The sequence below is a fragment of the Solanum verrucosum genome, unplaced genomic scaffold (assembly GCF_900185275.1).
Source record: "Solanum verrucosum unplaced genomic scaffold, falcon-dt-bn FXZP01000121.1, whole genome shotgun sequence".
NCBI classification, from domain to species: Eukaryota; Viridiplantae; Streptophyta; class Magnoliopsida; order Solanales; family Solanaceae; genus Solanum; species Solanum verrucosum.
This window is the reverse complement of record NW_026020509.1, coordinates 822,610-835,852: the sequence shown is the minus strand read 5'-3', so window position 1 is coordinate 835,852 and position 13,243 is coordinate 822,610. Positions and strand designations below refer to the sequence as shown.

General features: G+C 32.9%; 3 protein-coding genes across 3 annotated transcripts; 1 reads left to right on the top strand and 2 right to left on the bottom strand.

Annotated features, from left to right (window-relative positions):
- Positions 1-416: 416 nt before the first annotated feature.
- LOC125809713 (protein LATERAL ORGAN BOUNDARIES-like) lies at positions 417-944 on the bottom strand. Its single transcript, XM_049489308.1, has one exon. It carries the CDS (start codon positions 942-944, stop codon positions 417-419), a length of 528 nt encoding a protein of 175 aa, XP_049345265.1.
- A 4,754-nt stretch (positions 945-5,698) lies between these two features.
- LOC125809700 (AP-1 complex subunit mu-2-like) lies at positions 5,699-9,266 on the top strand. Its single transcript, XM_049489296.1, has 12 exons — positions 5,699-5,857; positions 6,091-6,237; positions 6,315-6,377; positions 6,469-6,645; positions 6,739-6,842; positions 7,039-7,146; positions 7,319-7,415; positions 7,538-7,635; positions 7,727-7,868; positions 7,953-8,075; positions 8,174-8,330; positions 8,991-9,266. The coding sequence occupies exons 1-11, from the start codon at positions 5,729-5,731 to the stop codon at positions 8,270-8,272; spliced, it is 1,287 nt and encodes a 428-aa protein (XP_049345253.1). The 5' UTR covers positions 5,699-5,728; the 3' UTR covers positions 8,273-8,330; positions 8,991-9,266.
- On the bottom strand, positions 8,645-13,118 carry LOC125809633 (tryptophan aminotransferase-related protein 2-like). The gene is made up of 5 exons (XM_049489229.1): positions 12,884-13,118; positions 11,005-11,308; positions 9,772-10,052; positions 8,943-9,247; positions 8,645-8,847 (listed from the first exon to the last, which is right to left on the bottom strand). Exons 1-5 carry the CDS (start codon positions 13,108-13,110, stop codon positions 8,645-8,647), a joined length of 1,320 nt encoding a protein of 439 aa, XP_049345186.1. The 5' UTR covers positions 13,111-13,118.
- Between the last annotated feature and the right edge of the window lie 125 nt (positions 13,119-13,243).

Here is a 13,243-nt window from a genome sequence, read left to right as displayed (position 1 = left end):
ATGCTATATATATCAAATAAATTACAAAGAGATGATTAATTGCCTAGCTAGTAATATAACTCAAGCTAGAGAATGTCCTTTTATAATGAACAGATAAAATAATTTATTTATTTATTATTATTGTTATAGTAAAACCATAAACAAATCCCTCAAAATAGGACACTTCACAATCACACACAGACAGTTTTACTAGACTCTCTGAATATGACACAATATATAGCCATAAAATACTTAGACAATGACTTTTTTTAGTAGCTCAAAACTACTAAAAAGTCTATAAAAAAGAACCAAATTTATGGTCTAGCTAGTAAATTGCATGTGATGAAGAGAACTAGCTAGAAAACCATAGCACACTAGTAGTAACAATATATTTATATAAAGCACACAATTTGTTTTTCCCCTTAGGAAAATTAGGTTCAAATATTTCCTCCTCCTCCTCCTGAGGTGTTTTGATCATTCCAAGGAAAATAGCTTCCTCCTCCTCCATGATGATCATATCCCATTCTTCTACTAATTGCCATGTTATGAAGTGTTGATCCAATATTTTCTCCTTCATGATGATGAGAACCAATTAATGGTGGTGACACATCATTGCAATTTGAAGCATAGCGCATTAAATCCGCCTTCGCCGCGTCGAGCTCCTTCTCAAGGCGCTCGACCTGGCGTTGGAGGAAAGTTATTGCGCTAACACAACCATAAACGGGGTCCCTCACTCTGGCCTCCGCCTCGTAGGCCAGAGTGTTGACCGCGTCCTCCCTCTGATGAGGGAGGACTTCGTTCAAAAGCTTGGTCACATTGCTAGCCCCAAAAATTTTGTGAACATTGGCAAATTTGTGTGGCTCCTCAGGTGGGAAATGAGGTGCAAAAATGCAACAAGGAAGACATTTTCTCCTAAGGAATTTGCAAGCAGCACAAGGGGAGTTGTAGCAGCTGGATGAAGCCATATATATAAGCTGCAAACAAGGTTAAAATCAAGTAATTAATTTTAGCTCTTCTTTTAATAAAACATATATGAATTTTTTTTTATACTATTAGTTACTACAAAAATTGAAATTATGTCATGACTAACCTAATTTCATAATTTTCTCCTACTCATGGATATATTTTCTTGAATTCTTTGTGTAAAAATAATAAAATCTTGTATAGCACATTTAAGATTTAGAAAAGAAATGAGGAGAAAATATCTTTTAATTATTCTAGTTTGAATCAAAAGAGTAGATCACAAAAAAGGAGGAGAAATACCTTGAGAAAATTAATTATTTTATGAAAGCACTTAGATAAAAGCATGTTGGATAATAAAAACAATGATTTTGAAAAGAAATGAGGAGAAAATATCTTTTAATTATTCTTGTAATTTCAATAAAAGAGTAATTAAATCACAAAAAAAAGGAGGAGAAAATACCTTGAGCAAATTAATTATTTTACGAAATATAATCACTTAGATTAAAGTATGTTTGATAAATAAACGATGACTTCATGCTTAAATTATAAATATTTCTGACAATTTTCTGATAAACAAATCTTGATCTTCTTGTTGTTCGTCTTATTTTTCTTTTTTAATGACTAAGAAGGAACTCTGCATGCTTTCTTCAAATTTATAAGTATCAAGAATTTGTCTTATCTATATCATCGATCCTGCAGCTACTGCACAAACACTAGAATGATCAGGTTGATTTCTTAAATTGCCACTCATCTAACAAACAGTTATTAAGTCAGAAAATCACATTTATCGTTGATTGTAATTTTCAACAAAAAACATAAATAAATTCAGGAATAATAATAATTAGTTGAGTGACAAGTAATCAACTCAGATAATCAAACTCTACTTGGATTTGTTGAGTTATAAGTAATGAGAAGTAAAGTAAGCATATGTAAGATCTGAAAAATGTAGTTCCGGATACATTTTGTAAATGTAAATAGAAGAACAAGTAAACCCTAGATCAAGAACTATATATATGACATGTATATAGTAAAGTATTTAATGAACTTTTATCTAAACCTTTAAAGAAAAAAAAAAGGTATAGTCTAGCAACTAAATTTAGTTAACAAATAAAAATAACACAGAACAAATACAAATTGAATTAAAACATTTGTGAGTACTTTACCTATTTGTGTGAACTAGGTTTAATTCTATGATAAGAAGAATGAAAAAGGGAAGTACCTTTTTTTTCTGAGAGAATTTGTTATAACAAAAGTAGTAACATAAAAAAGAAAGTTGTTTACCACTAGTATTGATATTGATGAATTGAAGCCAACTCAAAAGGGAAAAACCCTAATTGCAATGAAGGGAAACTAGGCAAAATCCAATATACAAAAAAGTTGTTGATGATGGAGAGAAAGGGTAAGGAGGCAAAGAGCATAATTTAGTGATGGAGAAGGAATGAAGGCAAAAGACAAAAAGACAATATAATAATAATAAATGGTAGGGGGGGTACATAAAACATTATGATAAAAAAGATGACTATGACTCTCTTTCGAATATTATTATCAATAATAATATCAAAAGATGACTATGACCTTGTTTCCCCATTTAATTTTACCTTCTACCCCTTCATTTCCTCTTGCTTAAAGAGAAAAATATGTATTATTGCTCTTGGCAAATGTCTAGGTTATTGTTGACAAATTTGGTTAGAAAACAATGGCAGAGATCAAAGGGAGTTCATATAAGGTAAAGATAATTTTTTTTTGATTTTTATATATAAATTGTTGAATTTCTTAGATATATATATAAGGAAAAACTATAATTTAAAATTTATTTTAGATCACAAATTCATCAAGTTTGAAGTGTGAAACACTAAATATTGAGAATGTGGTGAATTGAAACAATTATCTCGCTTGTATACACTATGGCAAAAATAGCTTATAACAGTAATAAATATATACATAAACAAAGAGTGCTAAATTTTTTATCAACATTAGTTAATTGTCATTGGATCCAATATCACTATAGGCTTTAGGGACATTTATAGAGAGTGCTAACTGCCGCTAAAAATTCATATTTGCTGACAATTAAGCTATTGTCATTAATTAATTGCCACTAAAAATTAATTTTGATATAGATGTTTTCCTTTCTATTTTATTAAGGTTGATAAGGTAAGACCTAGCACCTTTACTTGTTCTTATATGTGAGATTTTTTATTTTTTGAATAAAATTATCCACTATCCAGTAGTATAAGTTTGCTGGAAAAAAACCCATAGCCACCAAGGATCTATTTGAGTATATGTGTTCACTTCTTTATTATTGTTATTTTTGGAGTATTATATAGGGGAAACTAATTAATAAAAAATATATATTGTTATGTTCAAGAAAGGGTGCTATTAGTAGTCTAAAATCAATATTTTTTTAGGATTATGATATCATATCTGATCTTTATACTCTATACCACCTCTATTAGTAGGTCATACTCAGTGCGCATGGTCAACTCATTCTTCAATTGACTCTTTTAAATCCAATATTATACTCCCTCTGCCTATTTTATTTGTTCATGTTTAAATTAACACACTTTTTAATAACAAAAATAGAATAATAATTTTAATATATATCACCCTTATAAGTTATTTCACTCGTTGAAAAATGAATTGAAATTAATAAGTACTTAATAATAAGCATAAAATAGGTATAAAATATTAAATTATCTCTTGATTTCTTAAATTAGCTAGACAAGTAAAAATGAAAATTGATATTTATAATATAGTGATAAGTAAAAATGAACTGAGAGAGTACTAATATTACTCTTTTCTTGGTCGTTAATGCAGGTGATAAGTAAAAAATGATAAATTAACGCTTAATTTTCTAAATTAGACAATTAAAACTGAATATCTATTATTTATAATATAGTAGATAAGCAAAAGTGAATTGGGGGAGTACTAATATTATTACTCTTTTCTTGGTTGTTAATGGTGACCATTATCTAGTCATATGATCATTTTAACATGTGATCAGTAAGAGATTTGGTAATTAAGATATATAGATAATAATAATAATATATATAATCAATTTTTTAAATTTAATACTCACTGATCATACACACAGAGAATAATGGAGACCTAAAAGTTGCTCTTGACAGACTTGAGAACAATTATTCTTTTCCTACTCATAAGGAAAGGTCAACCATATCTATCTAGGCAATAAGGAACACAAAAATTAATGAACTATCTAAGTTACATCTATTGATTATAAAAAGATTTTATGTAATATATATAGCTAGTTATTTACTCTTTTAGGAGTAAATTCTTTTTTAACTAGGAGTGATTTTTTTTTTAACCCTTTTTTGTATATAAAAATTAAAACCAAAAGTGGAGGGGAATAAATTAAAGTGGAAGAGAGAAAGATTAAAAAGATAGTGAAAATAATAGTGGTACATATATATGATATGATATAAAATATAAAATAACGTTAACATTTGGCTAAGTGAGTGCTTTTTGTATATGCTGTAAAGGGCGTGATGTTTATTAAATTAAAATTAGTAGTGGATTAATCAACTTTTAAATGTTGATCTTGACGATCGAATTTGTTTGCACTAACTATAAAAAAAATCGCATCTTAATTAATCATTCAAATATCACCATAACTTCTCCATTCATTAATATTGACGGTATCTATTACGATTAGACATTATCATCATCAACTACCATATAATTTTACGTTTTCGATCATTGGTATTCTGTTAAAATCACTATATATGGGTATAGTGTTGAAGAATTATTTTGTGACAAATGACGTTTTACCTTTTTACGTATGAAACTGTGGAGGAATAGTGAATGATGTCACTTATAATCGAATTTTATGACATATTCTTGGATCACTAACAGACGACACTTTTTAATACTTTTTGCAGAGAATCGTTATTACTATTACTTATATTGGTAACACCACTTTAGTCAGCTTGACATAGCAGAAAAAAATATTAAATTTTGGATAATTAATGGATTTGAAATCTATATATAAAATTTGCATGAAATAACTAATTAATTGAGTTATCTTTAGAAAAAAAAGAAAACGTCTAAAATAAAAAAGGAGTGCCATAAAAGAACAGTTTGCCACCAATTACATCATATAGTGACATAATCCAAATTGGAATATATAAGTTCTATTGTATAAATATAAGATAATTAGAGTTAAATATTGTTTTTCTTATCTCATTTCAAGTGGTATATATTTTTCTTAATTTTTTTTAACCAATCAAATACCGTCACATAAATTGAAACAAAAAAAAAAAGTGTTAGCCTGTTAAAAATGTAAGATATATTAAAACTGCATTAATCATATAGACTATGGTCGCATTTTATAAGTTATGAGTTTAAGTTATACTCATGTTAGTTGTATAAAAAATCACTATCATATCTCCCCAAATATATCTACATTTAAAACGTTGTTATCATAAAAACAGACTTATTACCTACATACAACAACAGTCAACACGTAAAGGTGATCGATCTAATAATATAAAAATTTCTTGTGTATATACTAGTAAGATGATAGTTTAAATAAAAACACGTGCTTTACCATCCGGTTCCATCTCAAAACGTTACACAAATGAAACTGAATTACCAGATCGCTAAGCTTTTCTCATTTTCGACATATAGGGAAAACAACTAAAAATTATTCTATACGTAAATTAACTCTGTTTTATTTTTTAAATAAAATTTGCATGATTCTTTTGTGTTCAATAAATTACGTAGTATCTCTGTTTTTTTTTTTGTTTGTGTTATAATCAGGTGGAGATCAATGGCGGGTGCCATCTCCGCGATGTTTCTTCTTGATATGAAAGGGAGATGCCTCATAAGTCGTGACTATAGAGGCGATGTTTCTGCTCAACAAGTCGAGAAATTCTTTACTAAGCTCCTCGAAAAAGAGGTAGGTACGTTGTTGTACATGTCAATCTTCTTTGTATCGTTCCAATTGTTATTGTAACCATTTTGGTATAGTTAATTCTGAATTGTTAAGATATAATAGAGATATTAATTTGAATTTTTAATGGTGTCACCTTGTGTCTGAGTTCATCAATGAATGAACTTCAACTTGAAATTCCTATTTGAACAACTTTTTATTGTTATTGATCCTCAATCTTGACGATTGCTTATTCATAGGGTGACTTAGAATCTGATGGACCAGTATGCCACGAAAATGGCGTGAACTACATGTTTATACAGCACAAGAACATTTACCTGCTGGCAGCATCGAAGCAGAATTCCAATGCTGCTAGCCTGCTTTTCTTTCTACATCGTGTAGTTGACGTAAGTTGGTCCAACTAATTACTTTAACGAGTGATTGAATTGAGAGGTTTTTTTACTGTCTGTATTTTCTTTTGAAGGTTTTTAAGCATTATTTTGAAGAACTAGAAGAGGAGTCTCTACGAGATAACTTTGTTGTTGTGGTGAGTATAAGGAACGCGTTTGTCTTTTAGAGATTTATGTTTTTAGATTATAGTAAGTAACTTATGGATTTTCAAAATGACAATATGTCAGTATGAATTGCTTGATGAAATGATGGACTTTGGTTATCCTCAATATACGGAAGCTAAGATTCTTAGTGAGTTTATCAAGACGGATGCATATAGAATGGAAGTCAACCAGCACCCTCCAATGGCTGTGACAAATGCAGTTTCATGGCGTAGTGAGGGTGTATTTTATAAGAATAATGAAGTATGGCCTTGAAGTTTTCTGCTTTACTCTTTCTACTTTTGCTGTTAGTTTAGCTTCTGGTTTAAAAATCGCGCTTTCTTTGTGTTCAATCAGGTTTATTTGGATGTGGTTGAACATGTTAATCTCCTTGTCAATAGCAACGGACAATTGATACGTTCTGAAGTTAATGGGGCGTTGAAGATGAGAGCTTATTTGAGGTACTTGGTTATCAAATGCTGTAATTTTAACAGAATTTGATGAGTAAGTCTGTTCTGTTTCGATGAACAATAGATTAGAGCTTTCCTATAGTTGATCTTATTTCATTTCTACATTTCCTCGTTGATCACCGTGAGGGGCTCTTCTCATTGCAACGATCCGTTTTGCTATGATGGAACATGTTTTTGTCTCTTGCAGTGGCATGCCTGAGTGCAAGCTCGGGCTTAACGACAAAGTACTATTGGAGGCTCAAGGTCGACCTACCAAAGGCAAATCAATTGATTTGGATGATATCAAATTTCACCAGTAAGCATTTTCTAGTAAATGTGTCGAAAGCTAGTCTGCTAATCAAGTGACTGCTTCCTCAATAAGCTGTAAAATTCAGTAAATGAATTGCGTATACCATACTTGACCCGAGCTTACTGTACTTCCAGATAAACAACTTCTTCTGTCTAAACCATTTAACGCGTATATTCAGGTGCGTGCGTCTGGCTAGGTTTGAAAATGATCGGACAATATCTTTTATACCTCCTGATGGATCATTTGATCTGATGACTTATAGACTCAGTACTCAGGTCAATTTCATTATCTCTGTTACTATATTCTCATTGTAATGTAAAGTATGCCTATCATAATCTTCTTCTTCGTTAGTTGAGGCGGACTAAAATGTTCATAACTTTACTAGTAATGGATTCAGGTGAAGCCACTGATTTGGGTGGAAGCTCAAGTTGAAAGGCATTCAAGAAGCCGCGTTGAAATGTCTGTCAAGGCCAGAAGCCAATTTAAAGAGCGAAGGTAGTATTCTTATCTTTTGTTAGATATTTTAGACTAGTTGTAAGTTTTCTCAAGGAAATATTTCCACTGAACTGGCTAATATATATGGCAGCACTGCTACGAATGTTGAAATCGAGTTGCCCGTACCATCTGATGCAATGAGTCCCAACATACGAACATCGATGGGATATGCTACATATGCTCCTGAGAGAGATGCAGTGGTATGGAAAATCAAGTCATTCCCGGGTAATAAGGTAGGGATTCAGCAAAATGACGTGTGTAATGTATCCAATTGACTGTCTACTGGTTTTATCAGCCACATTTTAACTAATGCACAGGATTATATGCTGAGGGCAGAGTTTAGACTTCCAAGTGTAATATCTGAAGATACACCTCCTGATAGAAAAGCTCCAATTCGCGTTAAGTTTGAGATACCATATTTTACAGTCTCAGGAATTCAGGTAATTTTATCTTAACCTTGTGGAGAAAAAGTTCCATTGCACTTACTGTTTCAACTACTATATGAAGTATTCCATGTTAATGTTTTGAGTTTGAGCAGGTTCGTTATCTCAAAATCATTGAAAAAAGCGGATATCAAGCTCTTCCATGGGTGAGGTACATAACAATGGCTGGTGAATATGAACTAAGGCTTATATGAGCAGGACTATCTTTGTGGCACTGCATTATGTGTACTGCTGAAATCTACGCTATTTTTGGTAAGATTCCACTTTTGTGTTTCTTCGTATACTTTCATCTTGGAAAAAGTAAATATATACCTCCAACAATCCCACATTGAGCAATGCAGCTATGTAGTTTTAGTGATGTCTGCTCTTAAGGTCTCTTTCACTGTTATTTCTCCTCAAAATGGTTTAAGATATAGCAAGAACAGCACACGAATCTTATCTCGATAATGAGGATGTACTAGCATGGAGTCAATAAGTTCACAAAAACAAATATATACATTTTTGTGTACATCCTTCTGCACCATTTAGTCTTGCAGAATATATATGCCTACAAAAAAGACTACACTCTATTCATGTGGAGACTTCATAGAACTGAGCAGAGACAACCTTCGAATAAACTCATCATACTCTTCCTTATGGCTTATCAAACTGATCCTCACGTATTTTTCGCTTGAACCAAAATGTGTCCCACTCCTGGTCAAAATCTTGTGCTTCTTCAGGAATTTTTCACAGTCGTCTATGGACTTCTCACATTTTAGCCATGCAAAAGCTGAAAAGAGGGGAAGAAAAGTTGATTGGCTTCATAGTTAAACCATAAGAACTGTCGAAAAAACAGATATAGCTCATTCAGTAAACTAAAATTACCAGGTTGTGTTCCAAATCTCTGACCACTAAAGTTGCATTTTTCAACAGGAAAGTCAAGTAAACTAAAAGTTTGGCCTTTGCTGACTGCTGATCTCAATTGTCTCCATCGCTTTGCCATTTCATTGTAGACATAATGGAAGAAGAGTGTAGACTTGTCAAATTTCTCTGTGTGCTCGTAGGTATCAGCAATAACATCAAGGATTTTAGCAGCTCGGAGCTGTGAATCTTTAGAGACACCAATGCTGCTGATCTCTATAAATTTAGTCATCTTCTTGGCAACTTCTTTATCTTTCACTAGTGCCCATCTACAGTTTTGATGAGGATATTGCCATCAAAATATGCAACAATGTCGTTAACCAAGTACCAGTATAGTCATAGTTAATTACTTCAACAGAACACTAGAATGTCTCTTTATTTGTGGGGCACTGATATATAATCCAAAGAGGAAGAGTAAAAACAAGATGTGCATCAACTCATTCAAACTACATGAAATTTGTCTTTTTATTTGGTTTCTGCTGAAATTCTTACTCGCGAAATGAAAATTCTAGAGTCCATTTGATCTAAACTACTTTCACAAGACTCTAGAATTTTCATTTCGCAAGTTCCTAAATATTACTTTCTCCATAAGTGTTTGACTAGGTACGGAGTTTAAGAAAGAAAGAAAAACTTTTGACACATTACAAAACTAGTTGTAGAACTTGTGGTCTTAAACAGGCCATGACATTTTTTATAGCTATAAGAGCATGTCCTCAAGGATAAAGTGAAAGGTATAAAGCTGAAGCATCCAAAATGAGATAGTGTCATATAAAATCAGGAATCGGTTACATACCCTATACGTATACCAGCATGTCCAGTGCATTTGGAAACTGTGAACAACATAATGTCATGGTTTGCCTGAAATGAGATCGGAGTATATTGGGGCCAATAGTAAGCTAGGTCATGCACCAGTATTCCTCCACTTCCATTGACTACAGCTTGCCTGATTGATCCGTCAGGATTATTTGGAGAAGTCACAAGCTCAATATAGGGATCATCTTTGTTAAATTTAGAGGCATCACCTTTCCACTTGTAGAGACCAGATTTCAAGCAGTCAATGATCAGTGGATATGACTGCAAGAAGTTGAAAAGTTTGAATTGTAAGCTACAATACTAAGTTTCCTTTTAAGTATTCTAAATAGAATATCTTAATTAACATGATATATGCTTCAAATGGAAAGACACGAGTAAATATTGTTTAAGTCAATTGAACGATAGAGTTGTGCATCCAGGTAATAATCAGTACTTTCCATGAAAAGATTGTTACCTGTCTGATTGCTTCCTAAACTTGCAATGCAAACAGGTAATCATAGACGTGTGAAATAAGAAACGAAAAAAATAGAAAAGAGGAGGCAGATGTCTATTTTACTTGAAACAGGAAAATCTTGCTGAAGCATATGATTGTAATCAAAGATAATGGATGCAAATGGAATAGTGACAGCAAGGATTATGACAACTTGTATGAGAAAAATATTAAATACAAGAAACTTCAAAATTTAAAAGATTTGTTTGACTGGTTCTAGAAGTAAATGAGCAGACAAAGCAAGGTAATAATCTCAGATTTAAAAAATATGTTCTGTACAGTTGCTTCTGCAGGAAACTGTAGTGAAAGTGGAGAAATGTAGAGCAGAAACATGAACCTCTGCAAATCTGAAATATAATATATTTATATTGGTGAAAACTAGGGTTGACTTGGTATAGATTTTAGTATTTACAAATCTATCTAGAACTCTGACAAATGCTGGCTGTCCTGCTAACAACCAGACTAATTTTTTGTTATTTGCCTAATTAGTTAGCAGAGGCGGATCCAAGATTTGAATTTTATGGGTTTCACAACGACCCCAAGTTAATCTATAATTAACTAAGTTCATAGTAAATTTTTTATAGTTATTAAGTAGATTCCTTAACATGTAACCAGACCTCTAGATCCGTCCCTGTCAGCTGTATGCAAAGTCAGTATGCAATGAATTACACATGTGATGAGATTCACTAAAGAAACCAAATAATCATAATCTGCATTACTCACCGAGTAAAATGGGGCAGCAGATACAATACTCATTGGCTCTGGTGCATTGGATGGAGAGAGAGCATATAACGCAGCCTGAAACAGTTGTGTAGATCCCGTTCCAACTACAATGTGATAGTTTCTAGTCTGAGCATTCCCAACTAGATTGTGCAGTCTAGTTACTGCATTTGCAAAGCCTGGCTCCAGAAACCAGCAATGGTTCTTGGTATCCGAAAAATAACTAATGGATTGCCAACCTGATAAAACAAGTGTTGTTTTGTCTCCCATTTGCTTCCAGTAGACCTCGTACATGGTCGGATCACCACTGCAGAGAGTGTAACAAGACATTAAAGCTTCTTCGTACTGTAATCATATTAGTTACTAAAAAACAACTTCCTTTTATAAATGGACCAAAGATTGCTTTTTCACTTATGAATACAGTATCTATCTAATATTGTCCGCAACAACAAACAACATAAACCAAATTTGTCATTTCAGCAATCACATTTACATGAAGTTTTCAACAATGTACCATTAATTAAAAGTGGTACAATCTAAACAATAGTCCATGCTGCAACATCATTTAATACAGATTAGATGGTTAGGTGAGGCGAGTTATGAGTCTTTTCCATTAAAGGAAGGATAGGAGATTTAAGACGAATCAATGGGCCAAAATACGAAGTTTCCTGCCCCACTAGCCTTGCGGAAGAAGTGCTGCATTAAGAATAACTAGTACTAGGTATAGTACATTAAAATGGCTCCAAAAAGTTCAGGATAAAGTAGTGCATCCACCTTTCCCAAGTGGTATAAAGAATGGGTAAATGCACTTCCAAATCTTAAGGGTCCCAAACTTTAGTCTTTTAGATATTCTCAAAGGACAATAGGGTAATGTTTGTAGACCCACAAGGATCTAAATTGTATTAACTAGTCTAAATGTAATTTCCAACAGTATACAAGCAATACTAATAAATGTATAACAAAGTGGTCTTTTGAATTGTTTGAGGGTCATCCAGCAAGTGCAAAACACAAGAATGATTATGTCTGGTTAATGAGAGAATCAAGGACCACCATCTATAGTAGAAAAATGTTTAAGCAAAGTAATTAGTGAAGCAGTTTTCACTGTTAAACAATCATAGCATAGTGTAAAGTGTAAAACACTCAACACAAGTTGTACAATCAGAGTTGTAATCCCTTATCATGCCCCACACCAGCATGCCCCCGTTTCGGATTCTTTAAAAATATATTACTCTTAAAGGATCCAACACACCCGACAACATTTTTAGAGTCCGAGCAACATAGGCAGAAGCCCAATTCATTCTCATTATCAAAGATTCAATCTTTTATGGCTCCTTGCCATTTCCAAGAACCCAGCACTCCTTACAGATAGAATCCACCCCCACCCCCACCCCCACCCCAACCCCACCACTAGGATGAAATTAACAAAAAATAAAACAAAAACTGACACCCTTCTGTTATGCCAGCAAAACATGTCCTCACATCCCTGCCTCACTACTGATGATCCTCCATCACCGGCAAGAATACAGAGATTGCCAAAAAAAAATTGTCTTTGGTTTGCTTGACAGCAATTATTATTTTGTTAAAATAAAAATATTACTCCCTCCATCCTAGTTTACCTGGCACAGTTTAACAAACAAGGATAACTTTTGAAATTTGTAATCTAAAATAAACCTTATCTATTTGTATGGTTGCATATAGTCACACAATTCAACATGGTAGCAGAACAGAACAGACAAAGTTCATTCATGCCCACACACTTAACATGGAATTTTAAAGTTAACTTGTTTCTCGTTATAAAGAAAATGAATATTCTTTTGGAAACAGACTAAAAAGGAACGGACGCCACATGAACGGAGAAAAAGAGAGGGGGGTTGAAACTTACTGGTCCAGATTGATGTACTGATCAGTTGCAGGCTTAGCCTTATGAAGCACATCCTTCACCAGCCTCACCTCATTCTTCTGATTGGTGTCCGGGCCGGGGAGTCCAGCCCATTCATGTTCATGATGCAGTAGTTTCAACAGCAAGCCCGCATTGATAGCTATAGAAATGATAAGCAAGTGTTTTATCGTTGGCATGAACTTCTGGTTCCTCATAAGGCTGAAGCCCATCTGTGATGTGATTTGTGAGACTTGAAACAGAGTAACTTTCTCTTTCTTTATTGCTCTGTTCTCTGTGATGGTTCAAGGGTTGGTATTTATAATGGTTTAAAGTGGATTTCTTTTGCATTTATAATCATCATGT

Coding starts and splice junctions, on each gene's coding strand:
- LOC125809700 (XM_049489296.1), top strand. CDS start 5,729: ATGGCGGGTGCCATCTCCGCGATGTTTCTTCTTGATATGAAAGGGAGA. Junction 6,378..6,468: donor GAGATAACTTTGTTGTTGTG/GTGAGTATAAGG, acceptor ACAATATGTCAG/TATGAATTGCTTGATGAAAT. Junction 6,646..6,738: donor TATTTTATAAGAATAATGAA/GTATGGCCTTGA, acceptor GTGTTCAATCAG/GTTTATTTGGATGTGGTTGA.
- LOC125809633 (XM_049489229.1), bottom strand. CDS start 13,110: ATGGGCTTCAGCCTTATGAGGAACCAGAAGTTCATGCCAACGATAAAA. Junction 11,309..12,883: donor CAGTACATCAATCTGGACCA/GTAAGTTTCAAC, acceptor CACTCTCTGCAG/TGGTGATCCGACCATGTACG. Junction 8,848..8,942: donor GAGATTTGGAACACAACCTG/GTAATTTTAGTT, acceptor CCCTCTTTTCAG/CTTTTGCATGGCTAAAATGT.
- LOC125809713 (XM_049489308.1), bottom strand. CDS start 944: ATGGCTTCATCCAGCTGCTACAACTCCCCTTGTGCTGCTTGCAAATTC.